This window comes from Cetorhinus maximus, chromosome 13 (genome assembly GCF_964194155.1).
Source record: "Cetorhinus maximus chromosome 13, sCetMax3.hap1.1, whole genome shotgun sequence".
NCBI classification, from domain to species: Eukaryota; Metazoa; Chordata; class Chondrichthyes; order Lamniformes; family Cetorhinidae; genus Cetorhinus; species Cetorhinus maximus.
Genome location: NC_135891.1, coordinates 92,158,740 through 92,175,469, shown reverse-complemented (window position 1 = coordinate 92,175,469; position 16,730 = coordinate 92,158,740). Strand labels below are relative to the sequence as shown.

At 39.2% G+C, this 16,730-nt stretch overlaps 1 protein-coding gene across 2 annotated transcripts in view; it reads right to left on the bottom strand.

Moving 5' to 3' along the window:
- Positions 1-8,743: 8,743 nt before the first annotated feature.
- Positions 8,744-16,730, bottom strand: part of lonp1 (lon peptidase 1, mitochondrial) — a 42,944-nt gene continuing 34,957 nt past the window's right edge. For both annotated transcript variants that reach the window (XM_078555774.1, XM_078555776.1), the window contains exons 16-18: positions 12,083-12,291; positions 9,650-9,814; positions 8,744-9,251 (exon numbers count right to left, since the gene is read on the bottom strand). In XM_078555774.1, the coding sequence (XP_078411900.1) occupies positions 9,102-9,251; positions 9,650-9,814; positions 12,083-12,291 (524 nt within the window). In that variant the 3' untranslated portion in view covers positions 8,744-9,101. The remainder of the gene's footprint in view (positions 9,252-9,649; positions 9,815-12,082; positions 12,292-16,730) is intronic.

Sequence of the window (16,730 nt, the reverse complement as noted above, 5' to 3'; positions counted from 1 at the left end):
AGTTGAACTTAATGAAGCATACAATAGGGTAGACTGAGGTGGTTTCCCCTAGTTGGGGAATCTAGAACACAAGAAATACAGTCTCGGGATAAAGGGCTAATATAGGACTGAGATGAGAAATTTCAGAGGGTTGTGGATGTTCCATCGTTGAATATATTCAAGGCTAAGAGATTCTTGGTCTCAGGGAATTATGGGGAGTGGGTGAGAAAGTGAAGTTGAAATCGAAGATCAGTCATATTGAATGGAAGAGCATGGTCTATTATACTCTTATTGGAGGATTGCTTTATGGACAGGAAGCAAAGCATAGGGATAAACTAGGCATTTCAAGTTGGCAGACTGACTAGCGGAGTGCTGCAAGGTTTTTAAAAGGCATGAAACTTGTAAATGATTTTTCAGAGGGACTTGTGTGTATTTGTACAAGGAACACAAGGTTAGCATACAGATACAAGTAATTAGAAGGCAAATGGCATGTTGGTCTTTATGATAAGGGATCTGAAGTACAAGAATAAGGAAGTCTTGCTACAATTGCTCCAGGGCTTTGAGACCAGATTGGAATACTGCAGTTTTGGTCTCCATTTCTAAGGCAGGATACATTTGTATTTGAGAGGGTCGTACTATGATAGGCTAAGTAAACTGGGTCTAAATCCTTTGAAGTTTAGAAGAACGAGGTGATCTCAATGAAACAGAATCATGAGGGGATTGTCAAGGGTAGACACTGGTTATTTCCCCTAGCTGGGGAATATAGAATACAGGGCACAGTTTCAAGACAAGTGGCTGATTACTTAGGACTGAGATTAGAAATTTCTTCACTCAAAGGGTTGTGAATGTTTGGAATTCTCTTTTGGGAGTTGAGACACAATCAGCCATGATCCTATTGTATAATTTTACCTAGCCTTCTGCAAGCCAATCTATGCAGTTGTCAAAAACATGTTTAATGAAAATCTCTTGCTTAATTCACAAAAATCAGTTGAGAAAGTTAGAAAAAGCCCTACTGGAAGAATTGATTAAACAAATACACCTCATTTCCTCAATCGGCTTGTACCAGAACTGTGACTGATTTCTAACTTGGAAGGGGCCATATGAAACAAGACAACTGGCTGCAGTAGAGCAAAACTACTTGATGCCAACAGAGTTTAACCTTAATTTGTTAGGGGAAAAAAAAATATGATTCAACAGTGTCACAGGTTTGCTGTTAATAGGTAGAGAACCCTGTAACTGATTAAATGAAATTATAAGGTTTAAGTGAATGGCTGATGGGAAATGCAAAGTAGCATTCACACTTTGAATCCTATAGATAAATAGAAATATATAAAAACTTGACTTCAAAACATTCCTAGGAAATAATTAAACTCAAATTTAGCTGCAAGTTTTCATTTCCCCATTAGAGGTGCAGTAGTATTACAAAACATAGTCTTGGCCTTAAACTGCAATAATTTTGCAAATATGTACTTGCTCTCCTCCCATCTCGGAAGGGAAGCATATACCTATTTTGATGGCAGAAACAATGTCTAAGGAAAACTGGTAAGACTGGACTTGCAAACAGCTGTGGGAGTATTTGGCAGTGTAATGAACATATAATCATTCTCCTCATTGAGATTTATTGTTAATAGGGTTTGGATAGTTTGTGTGGGAGAGATTTGATTGAATTGGAGACAGCTGGCTTGGAGGCTTGAGTCATCAAAAGAAGCTAGGTTTGAAATGCTAAATATGTAAACATGGCTGAAGTTTTAGAATGTGGGGTGAGGATAATTTGCATTTGTAGATAAATCAGGGTAGTTTGAATTTCAGAGATGATAGGATGTTGCACCTAGCCAGAGAAGCTAGGCCAAGAAGTGTGTTTATTTTTCCCAAAGGTTACTAATATAAATCTTTTCATGAGAAAGGTAAAATTCCAAAAGACATTTGGGAACAAAGGAATTTGCATTAAAAGGGAGGAATATGTATAAAGGAGAAGAGGCTATGTGCCAGAGAGGAAGGTATTTCAAGATCTACCAGAAGTGTGAAAAGCTTCCAGTATTTGAGCAATAAATTGCTGTCTACAGAAACTGAAGCTGGGAAAAACCACTGAATTCTACTGCCCAAGGTATTGTGATGACTTGCTTGGGTCTGTTTAAAATATATTTTTTATTTACTGTTGCCTTAACGGGGGTGTAACTGGAAGCCAGATTAATTAGGGGTTTTAGGTTTATAAATTACTATTATAACTCCTATGTATGTGCTTGCAATCTTTTGTTAATAAATGTTTAATTTTAGAGCCTTCGTGCACTTATTACTAGTGAATTCAGGGCATGCATCTCGAAATAAAATACAAATTGCAAAATCGTTTTGACCCCCTTGATCAATTTTCCCTCGTGGATTTGATCTGCCTGGAACGCATCATAAATTGGGGGCTCTTTGCACGATATTTGAAATTCCTTGATTGTATTGGAGTTGGTGAATCTTAAGGTTACGAATATGAGGAGTACTTTGAATTCAGGAGTTGGTGAGGGATTTTTAAAGGGGTGGGACTGCAAAAATGGCTGTATCCATGGCTAACACATTTTTGGAAGTAGAAGATATAACTGGGTTTAAAAAATGTTTTGAAGGTTAAGTTAACAGTTGGCAGATAAGTTACAGTTGAGATTACATGTAGGGGCAAAGAAAGCAGACATAACAGCATCTGAAGTTGGATGGCGATGCCCAACAGTAGTGAGTCACAGCTGGAGGTAGTGAGACTTCAGTTAGAAATGAAGAAGCTGGAATTTGAACAAGCAAAGGAACTGAAAAAACTTGAATTGGAGGCAAAAGAAAAATAATTGGAATTGTAAAGGCTAGAGGCAGTAGAAAAAAATAAGGGAAAAATATTATTTCAAAAAGAAATGGAAATGCAAAAACGATCTCCAGAGGGAAAAGTTAGCAATGGAGGAGAGAGAGAAGGAAAGGGGCAGGGGGTACTGACTTAAAAAGCTGGACTTTAAAAAAGAGACATCAGATGCTGAGGAAGGTTCTAATCATGAAAAAACAGTTAACCTAAAACCCAATCGGGAGATATTTAGATCTTTGCAAGCTCTTCCAAAGTTTGAAGGATGCGATGTGGAGGCATTCTTTATTTCATTTGAGAAGATAGCTAAACAGATGAAAAGGCCACAAGAAAACTGGACATTGCTGTTACAGTCTAGGCTAGTGGGTAGAGCGCATGAGGTTTATGCTTCACTGTCAGAAGAAATGTCAGTAGAGTATGATGTGGTTAAAAATAGGCTGTTTTGAGTACATATGAGTTGGTTCCTGAGGCATGCAGGCAGAAATTTAGGAATATTAGAAAACCACCTAGGCAAACATTGAGAGTAAAACAAAGTAATTTTGACTGGTGGATACAGGCATTAAAGATAGAGACAATATATGCAGCTCTTTGAGAAGTAATTCTGGAAGAATTTAAAGATTCAATTCCTTCAGTAGTGAGAACTCGTGGAAGAACGGTTAAAACAATAAGACAAGCAGCAGAGATAGCTGATGATTGAATTAATTCATAGATCTAAACCTTTTCTTCGTCACCCTTTTAAATTGGAGAATGATAGAAAGTGGGAAGGGTAAAGGATGGTCAGGGAAGAGGAGTAGGTGGAAATTCCCAGGAGGTTTTTTCTCAGACTATAAGGGAAGGTGCTGAGGGTAGAAGTGACACTTGAAAATTGAGGTGTTTTCATTGTAATAAAGTTGGGCACATGAAGTCAGTATGTTGGAAATTACACGGAAAATCTGTTGGAATTATTGGGATGCAGAAAAGTTCTGGAAATAAAAGTAGTGTGTGTTCTGAGGTTCAAGCACAGGAAAAACCAATGGTTTGTGTACAGGTAAAATCAGTGACTGGTAAAGAAGTGGGAATGTGTTTGCAATTTACCCAAAGGAGTTCAGAGGAGCAGGTTGCAGAAATGTTTAAAGATTTTGTATGTGAAGGGGAAGTCTTTCCATGTGTACAGGGTGGTGTAGGTAAAGATATTAAAATTTTAAGAGACACATGGGCTAGTCAAGTCTTAATGTTATGGGACAGTGATTCTTGTTGTTCAGAGGGAGTATTGCAGGAACAGGTGATAATAAGTGGGGTTCATGGAGATGCTAAACCTATTCCATTGTGGAAGGTAAATTTAAAGAGCAAGTGGAAAACAGGAGAGGTGGTTGTTGCAGTAGTAGAAAAATTGCCCATTGTAGGGGTTCAATTTATTTTGGGTAATGATATTGCTGGGTCACAGATGTGAGTGATGCCTGTGGTAGTTGAGCAGCCTCTACGTATTTTCAACAAAAGTATTGCAGAAAGAGCATCCTGGATTGTTTCCAGATTATGTGGTAAGATGATCACAAACTCACAGGTTGAAGCAGGAAGGAAGTTAAAAGGCAGGGAGATGATGTTGAAATTCAATTAGCTGACACAGGCTTTGATAAGATTGTTCAGGAAGAAAAAATGGAGGATAATGCATCTGAGGTATTTAGCTCAAGGCAGTTGGTAGCGTTACAGAAAAAGGTTCCACAAATAAAAGTTACATCAGACAGCTTACCCAGAAACAGGGGCAGAATGTATTCCAGAATGTTATTGCCTTAAGGGTAATGTGTTAATGAGAATGTGGCAGCAGTATCAAGTTTCAGTAGATCAGATTGCTATACCATTTGGATATAAAAATTAGATCCTGAAAATAGCTTATGAAATTCCAATGGGGGGACATTTAGGAATTAGAAAGACACAGGCAAAAATACAAAAACATTTTTATTGGCCTGGATTGCATAGAGATGTAGTTAAATTCTGTAGAGCATGTAACACATCAGGTAATAGGGAAATCACAAGCCAGCACTTTTAATTCCAATTCAAGCATTTGATGAACCTTTTACTAGGGTTATGATTGTGTAGGACCCCTCCCTAAGACTAAAAGTGGAAATCAGTATTTACTGACAATAATGGATGTGTACAAGGTTTCCTGAAGCGATATCTTTGAGAAATATTACAACAAAGAGAATTGTGGAAGAGCTGACTAAATGTTTTACAAGATATGCTTTACCAAAAGAAATACAATCAGATCAAGTTTCAAATATCATGTCACAGCTGTTTAAGGGAGTAATGAACAGTTTGGGGACAAAACAGTTTAAGTCAACAGTTTACCATCATGAATCACAAAGGACTTGAGAAAGGTAGCATCAAACATTAAAAACTATGTTGATGGCGTGTAGTCGGGACTATCCACAGGGTTAGGATAGGGGAATTGCGTTCTTGTTATTTGCTATTAGGGATGCTCCTAATACATTGACTGGATTAAGTCCTTTTGAATTAGTCTATCGTTGTGAGGTAAAGGGACCACTGAAATTCATTCAGGAGACATTGGTGGGGCAAAATTCAGAAAATACTTTCCTGGATTATGTATCAAACTTCAGAGAAAGATTAGACAGAGTATGTGAGTTAGCTAGGTAATATTTAAAGATACCACAGCAAATGATGAAAGTGAAGGCAGATAGGAGAGCCACAGCTCCTAGTTTTGTTGCTGGGGAAAAAGTGTTAGTTCTGTTACCAGTACTGGGTGACTTGTTAAAGGCAAGGTTTAGTGCGCCTCACAGGATTGAAAAGAAACCAAGTGAAGCAAATTATTTAATAAATACTCCAGATAGAGTAAATATGTATAAAAAGTACTTTGACAGGGAAGGGAACAAAAGAGGGGTTATTGGTGGTAGATAAGGAGAATGAGGTAGAAATGAAGGATTCTGAAATAGATTTTCCTCTAATCAAATTGGATAATGAGGAAGTACTTGAAAATTTAAATGTAATATTGAGTTGCCTTCCAGACAAGTGTCAAAGTGATTTGGAGAAGCTATTGCAGTCACATAAAACTATTTGTGGGAATAAGCTGGGAAGGATAAATTTAGCTACACATAATGTGAGTGTAGAAGTTTCGTCTTCAATAAGGCAGCATCCTTGTAGATTAAATCCGGCAAAGTTATCACAAGTACAGAAAGAAATTGAATTCAAACTTCAAAATGACTGAGTCTAGCTGCAGTAACCAGAGTTTGCCTATTGTGTTGGTACCGATACTGGATGGAACACAAAGACTGCGTGTGGACTATTGAAAGGTGAATGCAGCGACAAAAGCGGATTCATATCCTATACAACAGTTGGAAGATTGCATTGAGAAAGTGGGCAATCAAAGTTTATCACAAAGATTTACTTGCTAAGACGATATTGGCAAGTACCATTATCGGAGAGAGCAAAGGAGATATCGACTTTTGTGACGCCAGATAGATTATATCAGTTTGAAATCATGCCATTTGTTACGAAAAATGCACCTGCAACATTTCAAAGACTGACAAACAAAGTAATTGCAATTACTTTACAATTGTGCTGATTATATTGTTTTCAGTCAAATGTGGGAAGATCATTTACAGCATCTGGAAGAATTAGTCAACTACAAGGAGCTAATTTGGTGATGAACTTGGCTAAAAATGAATTTGCAAAAGTGCAATTTATATATCTAGGCCATATCATTGGACATGGTAAGGTGGCTACAAGAGATGTGAAAGTCAAAGCTAACGTGGATTTCCCTGTGCATGGAACAAAACGAGAAATTTTGAGATTTCTGGGCATGAGTGGTTTTTATTGGAAATGTGCACCAAATTTTAGCAGTATGGTTTCAATGGACACAGGTGTGTCAGAAGGCATTTGACAGTTTAAAAACTGTATCGACTACACCACCAGTTTTGGCAGTACCCAATTATGCCAAGCAATTTAAGTTGCCATTGACACAAGCGATATAGGCATTGGGGCTGTACTGTTGCAAGATGAAAAAACTAGAATTGAGAAACCAATGGGGTATTTTTCATGGACATTGAATGTACAACAGAGAAGATATTCAACCATCAAGGAGGAGACTCTGGGTCTGTTATTAGCGTTGCAGCATTTTGAGATTTATGTTGTAAACAATTCGTCAGAAACAATTGTTTATACAGACCACAATCCTTTAAAGTGTCTGGACAAATTTTGAGACTGGAGTTTATTACTGCAGCCATTTAATTTACAGATTTTACATGTTGCTGGACAAGAAAATCTAATTGCAGATGCATTGCCAAGAATCTAAAGCTCAAAGGAAAATTGGACATTTAGAACCTAGACACTGGACTGCAATGATTTCTGTTGATATCAAGGATTTCTATATATGTTATGTTAATGCATGCATCTGGTAATGTAATAGTGTGAGTATATAGAGAAGTGTAGGGGGTAGTGCAAGAGATGGGTTAAGAAAATGAAGCTGTCTTTTTAAATGATGATGGTTCATTTTCTCATAAGGGGGGGTATCATGAAAGTATAATAATTCTCATATTGTGATTTATTGTAAAAATAGGTTAATTGTGGGGTTTGGATAGTGTGTGTATGGGATTTGATTGAATTGGAAACAGCTGGTCTGGAGGCTTTGACTCATCAAAAGAAGCTAGGTTTGAAATGCTAAATACATAAACAAGGCTGAAATTTTAGAATGTGAGGCAAGAAGAATTTGCATTTTAGATACATCAGGGTAGTTTGAATTTCAAAGAGATGGTACAATATTACACCTAGCCAGAGAAGCTAGGTTAAGCAGTGTGTTTATTTTTCCCAAAGGTTACTGATAATATAAATCTTTTCATGGTGCTAATACTATGAGAAAGGTAAAGTTCCAAAGACATATGGAACAATGGAACTTGCATTAAAAGGGACAAAGATGTATAAAGGAGAAGAAGCTACATGTCAGAGAGGAAGGCATTGCAAGATCTACCAGAAGTGCGAAAAGCTTCCAGTATTTGTGCAATACTTTGCTGTCTACACAAACTGAAGCTAGGAAAAGCCACTTTGAATTCTACTGTCCAGGGTATTGTGGTGACTTACCTGGATCTGTTTAAAATCTATTTTATTTGTTTACTATTGCCTTAACGGGGATGTAACTGGAAGCCAGATTAGGGATTTTAGGAGTTATTATAGTAATTTGTAGACTATGTATGTGCTTGAAATTTTTTCTTTTGTTAATAAATGTTTTAGTTTTGTAAAAAATCTCTAACATCTTGATGGACTTATTACTACTGAATTCAGGGCACACATCTCGAAATAAAATACAAATTATAAAATTGTTGTGACCGCGTGATCAAGTTTCCCTCATGGATTTGATCCATCTGGCACACATCATCTGCTGCGTCATAACAGCAGTGTATGACAAAACCAATACATACAAATTTGTATCCATGAGGATGAACAAAGTATAACTATCCACTTCCTAGTACAGGAAACATTGTCCAAGCAAATTAATTAATGGGAAGACATAATTGAAAAGCTTACAGACGTGTTCCCACATCTATTTACTTACACCTGGAATTTCACTAATGGTTCACATATGTGACTGCTGTAACTTCAGTGGAAACCCTGTGCATTGTCGGACAAGCCTTGAAATTGCTGGTGTCTGTCCCAATAAAATATTGTAAACCATTTATTTGTCCTGAATGTACTGATTCATGTTGGAATATGGCTACAGTTGTCAGGCACACTCTTCCATCTTAAATGGCCAATGAATATTAGCAGGCAGTTTGACTGGAAGGGATCTCAGCTAAGATTCAGGCTGCCCACAGTCATCATTGGTACAGGTCAGTCAATCATAGGGATTATGATCTTGAATATAATTTCCACTTTAATAGTTCAGTAGTGCCACAGCTAAGTATAGTGCCCAAGCTGTTGCCCCAGCTAACTTAGCACAAACCAGATACACAATTTAGAGTCTTCATGGTCAATGTGACTACCCCATCTAGCAGTTGATTTATTCAAGTAACCCACAGATGATAATTGGATCAAGTTTCTATGATTTCCATTGATTCTAGAATTAATTAAATTTTGATATAAATAAACTTTATTATCAATTGTCTGACAGTATGGTACCAGGATTGGTTACAATACTACTTCATTAAAATGACCAAATATATTTGATCACATGTGCTCCATTGACTCTATGGTCATGACGATTCTGAAGCACTGAGACAGCTACTCTGGGGCTGGCACATAGCATCTGATTCTGCTTCTACAGAATGTACTTCCCCGAAATGTGTCGCGGTCAGTTCTATTATATGTCCGCTGATCAATCTCATTTATCTGGAAACACTGTACTGTACACATCCTGGTAATGTTCAACAAAATGCACTTCAAGACCCTCTGTAATAAAATTCGGTAGATCGAAAAAGTCTTTTTTGTTTTCCATTGGTAAAATGATGCAGTCAACACCAGCTCGCTTTGCCTAAAAAAAAAATATAGTTGCATTTAAATCTCTGAAGTGAAATTGTTGTAATGACTTAATTATATTAAGCTTTCAGATTGCAACACATTAAAAAATTACCCATCAGGATGTTGGGAAGAATAAACTGGTTTCAAGGAACAAGATCTGAAGTGGTTTCCCATCATATAAATGACCGATTCTGGATAAAGTTTAACATCAATGCAGTAGGAAATTTTCTGGCTTGTACGTGTTAAACAAGTGTTAAAATGAATTAAGAATTGAATAATTCCTTTTTTTTTGGCCTTTGTATCATTCTATTGTTTACTCCAAGCCCCAATTTTAAAGGGCCTTTGGTTTTCTGCTTGCAGTTGCATCTGTTCTATTAATTCTACTCTTTCAGAAGCTTCACAGTAACTTACAGCAATGGTCTTCTCCTTAATTCCACCAACAGGCAGGATTTTTCCAGTAAGTGACACCTCTCCAGTCATGGCTAAATTTTGCCGTGCAGGTCGATCCATTGCTAGAGAAAGGAGCGCAGTTACAATTGTACAGCCTGCACTCGGACCGTCCTTAGGTGTAGCACCCTAGAGAAACAAGTATTCAATAAATTAGAACATTTAAACAGCCTCCTATGCTACTGACTCATTGAGAGTTACTGCATTTATTAAACTCAATTTCCATCGGCGATACAGAATACAGTAGGGGGTGCACATAGTAGTTCACATCACAAATTGTGCATTTTGTCTAGCATCTTATGGATAAAAACAATTCTACCATTCACATCTCCTCTAGATATATCTTTTGTTTCTTTACCAGTTCCTTTGGCCTGCACCTTCAGCTTTTGTCATTTAATCTCTCCATTACAGACCATCTTTCTGGGCAGAATTTTGCCCTTGGCATGCGAGCTTGGTGGGGGCAGGCGGGGGTGGTCCCCACAATTGGGCCCGGATGGCAATTTCACGCTGGCGGGCCAATTAAGGCCTGCCCAGTTTGAAACGCAAGCGGCAGCGCTGAGTGTTTGGGGGGGGGGGGGGGGGGCCGAGAGGAGGAGGGCGAGCGCAAACTTCATGCATGCATGCAGGTGCGCGCTACATAGTCTCCCTGAGGCAGAGGGCTGTCTCAGGGAGATGAACAGGTTTTTTTTTTTAAATTAAAGATTTTATAAATGTTATGAAACATGTCCCCTATCACATGATTGCACAGGGAAATGTTATTAATGAAAAAATAAAATTTTTATTTGCTTTTGGAAACCTCATCCTGCCGGTGGATGAGGTTTCTAAAAAAGTGCAAAGGTCACTTGGCCTTTTCGTCTGCCCGCCAACCATGAGAGAAAAATTTATTTCAATTAATTTTTTAATGGCCTTAAGAGGCCTCTTAATTGTCCACGGGTGCGCTGCTGACTCTAGCGCGCGCCAGCCAACTGAAACATCGAGTGCGTGATGACGTCTACACACGCCTGACATCATCGCACGTCATTTTACATTCAGTTGGGTCAGGCGCTGAGCTAAAAATTTTACCCCTTTTATGTTTTTTCCCCACCCTCTCCGTTTTCATTTTCTTAAACTGTATTACATTTGGTCAAAGGTCACAGATCTGAAAGAAACATGCTGTTTCTCTCTCCATGAATGCCTGATCTGCTGAGTATTTCCAGCATTTTCTGTTTTATTACTTTTATGATCAAAAATTATTATCCTAGATCACTTGAATTGTAGAGCTCAGATTAAGAATGTGCACCAAGTTAACAAGGTCAATAGTAGGAAGTTATGGGCGTTTCAATATTCTCCTCCCAAAATATCTGTAATAAGCATTTATCATCTCCTCTGTCAATAGAAACCTGCTTCAAATTGCTAGGAAGGAGGAAATTCTGTACAAAATCTCTTTTTCCAAAACAGTCTCTGGTCAGTTCCTCAGACATTTAACACAAAACGGACAGGAAAACAAACAGCAGGACAGACAGATTCCTACCTTTAAAAAACATTCATTTGGCAGTCCAAATGAATGAGGTTTTTTTTTGAAAAGTCCTGCTAAATTCAAATAGCAGTAAAGAATCATGAACATATCTGTTACAAGGTTTGTGAGCTGACCGACCTGACATGGTGTAGCCACACAAGCACAAAAACGGGGACATTTCTATAGTGTTGGTTCCTATGACCCGCTAATGTAACATGCAAATTGCACCTGGCTTAGATAGCTCTGCATTAATAGGGGAATGACATACATTTAGCCACACTGGTTGAAAAGAGTGCTGTGTATATGGAATGGTGTATATGTTTAATACAGAGCTACAGTATGGTGTGCATGTTTAATGCAGTACTGTGTGTATATTAATGAAATATATATCTTTATTAGAACTGTAAAATGAAGCACAAACTGAATAGAGTGCTGAGTATATAGTTATGTAGATTTAGTACAAGAGGTTAATTTGTTTTGAAATCAAGTTGATGTTGCAAATTCAGTTCTTCATTTAAAACATTAAATGGTTAAAACCATACCAGAAGACAGCTGCTGTAAAGGTTAAGAAATTCACAATGCAGTTAGCTAGGAGATAGCGTGTGTGAGTATTTTCCCGCAGGTCTTTCCCATTTCTAATTCAAAACTTAACAACATAAAAGCTACACTGTTTCTGTTGTGGGGTGGGGAAGCGGACATACAACATAGTTGCACTGCAGGGGTTGTGAAAACAGAACCACATGAGGCATTTCAATTGATCCATGTGTTGACTTTTTTCTACAGGAGGAGGAAGTGATGCCTCGCGATGCAACCAAAATTTTATGAATCGTAAACCCATTGCAGTATAAACTAGACAATAACCAGTTTACTAAAGTTTATCAAACAACGTACTCAAAACTTACCTCAGGCACATGGAGGTGAATGTGGGATTGGGTCAAGAAATCATTGGCAGGATATTTCTGCATGAGAAAGGCCCTTGCAAATGTATAGGCAATTTTTGCACTTTCCTTCATCACATCTCCCAGCTGACCAGTCATTTCAAGGGAGCCTTCTTTATTTTCCTTGTCCCTTGGTCGACAAAGAGAAGTTTCAACAAAGAGAGTTGACCCGCCTGATTGTGAGAATTACGAAGAACAATTAACTTAGGCAGTTTCTTTTGCTGCAAGGATACAAAATCCTTTTTATTTCCTCCCTAGTTCCTCTTGAAGGGCAGGGGAAAATCACAGATTATATACAACTGAAATACTCAAAAACATAATCACACTGATGAGTTATGGTTTTTATGTAGGCTGCAGATTTGTTCTGAAAATTGAAGTAAAATTGACAATTGGTTCACTTAACTTCCAATGTCAAGGACCCCGCTGGAGTTTATCATTATGAAAAACTTTTAAGTTGGATTCTGCAGGGTGCGAATCTCGGGAAAAAAGTGTCACCTTGAGGCTACTCTTTGGACTGTTCTCAGTGGCCAGCTCAGGAACACTGATAGCCTGGGAGCAGGTTTCCTACACTTGTTCCTACAGTTCACATTCACCCCAGAGTGGATGGAACTGTAGAGTTCATCCACTCTCAGAAAAGTTGCACAGTCAATAACCAAAGAACAATTTGTTCCCACTTATTCATGTTTAAAATTTTGTTTTTAAGTGCTGATTATACAGGGCAGCCCTACTGAAGGATCAGAATCTGGAGTTACAGCCATTATTCTTAAAATTTCAGAGATTGCACGCCTTCAAGTAGGCACTAATCCAGCTCTTTCATTGCAAATCTGCCAAGCCAATTTCCAAACAACATGATTAAATATAACTATTCAAATGAGAACAACAGTATTAAGACAACAAATATAGTATTTTTTTTTGTTGACTGGTATTCAAGACAAATGATGAGAACCAAGCCCTACAAACTGAGAAAGAAATGGTAAATACAATTGAATGTAGGAAAATGTAAAACGGTGAGATTGTGCAGAAGTAAAGATATTGTGCAAGATGTACTCTAGTGAATATACTGGCCATATCAGAGCAGGAGACAGCTTGGAATATTGATGGACTAGTCACTTAAACATGCTTGTAAGGTAATGGAATAAGCTTTCTCTAAGCTGCCATTTTACAATTAGAGGTATTTAGCAATAATGTATTTAGCAATAAGTTGCAGTTTATGAAGTGTAAGAGAAAATGGGAAATATAAGCTAAACAGTGTATGCCTGCAAAATACAGAGCTGAAGACAGATGTATCCCATTACGATTTAATTAGTGTGAAATGAACGCCACAAATGTAAGAGTTCAGCCTCAAGATGTTGGATAAAATCATGGATTGATTTACTAATAATCATTTCACTGATTCAGTTGTTTACTGTTGTAAGGTTAGGACTCTATCTTTAATAACAGTCATTTAAGTAAATTTTAAAGGTGTAGTAACTGTAGTAATTTTAGATTTTTTTAAAATTTGTTTTTGAAATGTGATCATACACCCAAGTGCTGTTTGGAAGTTCCAGAATTTTGACCCAGTGACAATGAAGGAACAGTGATATGGTTCCAAGCCTGGATGGTCTGTGGCTTGGAGGGGAGCTTGCAGATGGTGGTGTTCCCATGTATCTGCTGCCCTTGTCCTTCTAATAGTAGAGGTAACTGGTTTCAAAAGGCACTGTTGGCCAGCTGCTGCACTACATCTTGTAGGTGGTACACAGCGCTGCCACTGCATGCCGGTGATGGAGAGAGTGACTGTTTAAGGCGGTGGATGGGGTGATCAGACGTGCTGCTTTGTCCTGGATGGTGTTGAGTTTCTTGAGTATTTTTTGGGAGCTGCATTCATCCAGGCAAGTGGAGAGTATTCAATCACACTCCTGACTTGTGCCCTGTAGAAGGTGGACAGGCTTCGGAGAGTCAGAAGATGAGTTACTCACTGCAGAATTCCCAGCCTCTTGACCTGCTCGTGGCCAGTCCTGTTAAGTTTCTGATCAGTGGCAACCCCCAGGATGTTGATGGTGCGATAGTTTGAGTAATTCTAAAATGTAAGCTCCATGTTTGATTAGACCTGACAGTCAAAACAGGATGGTGGTCTCAGGGAAGCGTTTGTGATTAATCAGGAACTGAAACTTGTGTGCAACATCAGCAATTATCATCACAGAATCACAGTGCAGAAGAGGCCCTTCAGCCCACTGGGTCTGCACCGACACGTGAGAAACACCTGACCTGCCTACCTAATCCCATTTACCAGCACTTGGCCCATAGCCTTGAATGTTATGACGTGCCAAATGCTCATCCAGGTACTTTTTAAAGGATGTGAGGCAACCCGCCTCCACCACCCTCCCAGGCAGTGCATTCCAGACCGTCACCACCCTCTGGGTAAAAAGGTTTTTCCTCACATCCTCCCTAAACCTGCTGCCCCTCACCTTGAACTTATGCCCCCTTGTGACTGACCCTTCAACTAAGGGGAACAGCTGCTCCCTATCCACCCTGTCCATGCCCCTCATAATCATGTACACCTCGATCAGGTCGCCCCTCAGTCTTCTTTGCTCCAATGAAAACAACCCAAGTCTATCCAACCTCTCTTCATAACTTAAATGTTTCATCCCAGGCAACATCCTGGTGAACCTCCTCTGCACCCGCTCCAGTACAATCACATCCTTCCTATAATGTGGCGACCAGAACTGCACGTAGTACACCAGCTGTGGCCTCACCAAGGTTCTATACAACTCCAACATGACCTCCCTACTATGCCTCGATTGATGTAGGTAAGTGTCCCATATGCCTTTTTCACCATCCTACTAACATTCCCCTCTGCCTTCAGAGATCTATGGACACACACGCCAAGATCCCTTTGTTCCTCAGAACTTCCTAGTGCCATGCCATTCATTAAATACTTCCTTGTCAAATTACTCCTTCCAAAGTGTATCACCTCACACTTTTCAGGGTTAAATTCCATCTGCCACTTATCTGCCCATTTGACCATCCCATCTATATCTTCCTGTAGCCAAAGACAACCTCACTGTTAACCACCCAGCCAATCTTTGTGTCATCCACAAACTTACTAATCCTACCCCCCACATAGTCATCTATGTCGTTTATATAAATGACAAATAATAGGAGACCGAGTACAGATCCCTGTGGTACATCACTGGACACTGGCTTCCAGTCACTAAAGCATCCTTCTGTCATCACCCTCTGCCTCCTACAACTAAGCCAATTTTGAATCCACCTTATCAAATTACCCTGTATCGCATGTGCATTTGCCTTCTTTATAAGTCTCCCATGTGGGACCTTGTCAAAGGCTTTGCTGAAATCCATATAAAATACATCAACTGCACTACCCTCATCTACACACCTGGTCACCTCCTCAAAAAATTCAATCAAATTTGTTAGGCATGACATCCCTCTGACAAAGCCATGCTGACTATACCTGATCAAACCTTGCCTCTCCAAGTGGAGATAGATACTCTCCTTCAGAACTTTCTCCAGTAGTTTCCCTAACACTGATGTGAGACTCACTGGCCTCTAGTTCCCTGGCTTATCTCTACAACCCTTCTTAAATAGCGGAACCACATTAGCTGTTCTCCAGTGCTCTGGCACCTCCCCCATGGCCAGAGAGGAATTAAAAATTCAGATCAGAGCCCCTGCGATCTCCTCCCTTGCCTCCCTCAGCAGTTTGGGATACAAATCATCCGGACCTGGAGATTTGTCCACTTTTAAGCCTGCCAACACCTCCAATACCTTGTCACCCCCTATATTAATTGGCTTAAGAACCTCGCAGTCTCTCTCCCCGAGTTCGATACCTTCATCCTCATTCTCTTGGGTGAAGACGGACGTGAAGTATTCATTCAACACTCTAGCGATGTCCTCTGGCTCCACCCATAGATTACCCCCTTGGTCCCTTATGGGCCCTACTCTTTCCCTGGTTATCCTCTTCCCATTGATATACTTATAGAATATCTTGGGATTTTCCCTACTTTTACCAGCTAGAGCTTTCTCATATCCCCTCTTAGCTCTCCTAACTGCTTTCTTAAGCTCTACCCTGCACTGTCTGTACTCCACTAATGCCTCCGCTGATTTGCTTCCCTTGTACCTGCTAAAAGCCTCTCTCTTCCTTCTCATCATAACCTGAATATCTCTGACGATCCATGGTTCTCTTGGCTTGTTAGTCCTTCCTATCACCCTAGAGGGAACATGTTGAGCCTGTACCCTCCCCATTTCCTTTTTGAACACCCCCCACTGTTCCTCTGTAGATTTCCCCATAAGTAACTGTTCCCAGTCTACCTTGGCCAGATCCTTACTTATTTTACTAAAATCCACTCTCCCCAATCCAAAACATTTTTTTGCAACTTGTCGATTTCTTTGTCCATAACAAACTTAAAATGTACTGTGTTGTGGTCGCTTTCACTAAAATGCTCACCCACCACCACCTCAGCTACCTGCCCGGCTTCATTCCCCAGAATTAGGTCCAACAATGCACCGTCCCTTGTTGAACCCTCTACATATTGACCTAAAAAGTTCTCCTGTACACATTTCAATTATTCAATCATTATTATTTATAAGATTGATAAACCTAGCTTTTAAATGTAAC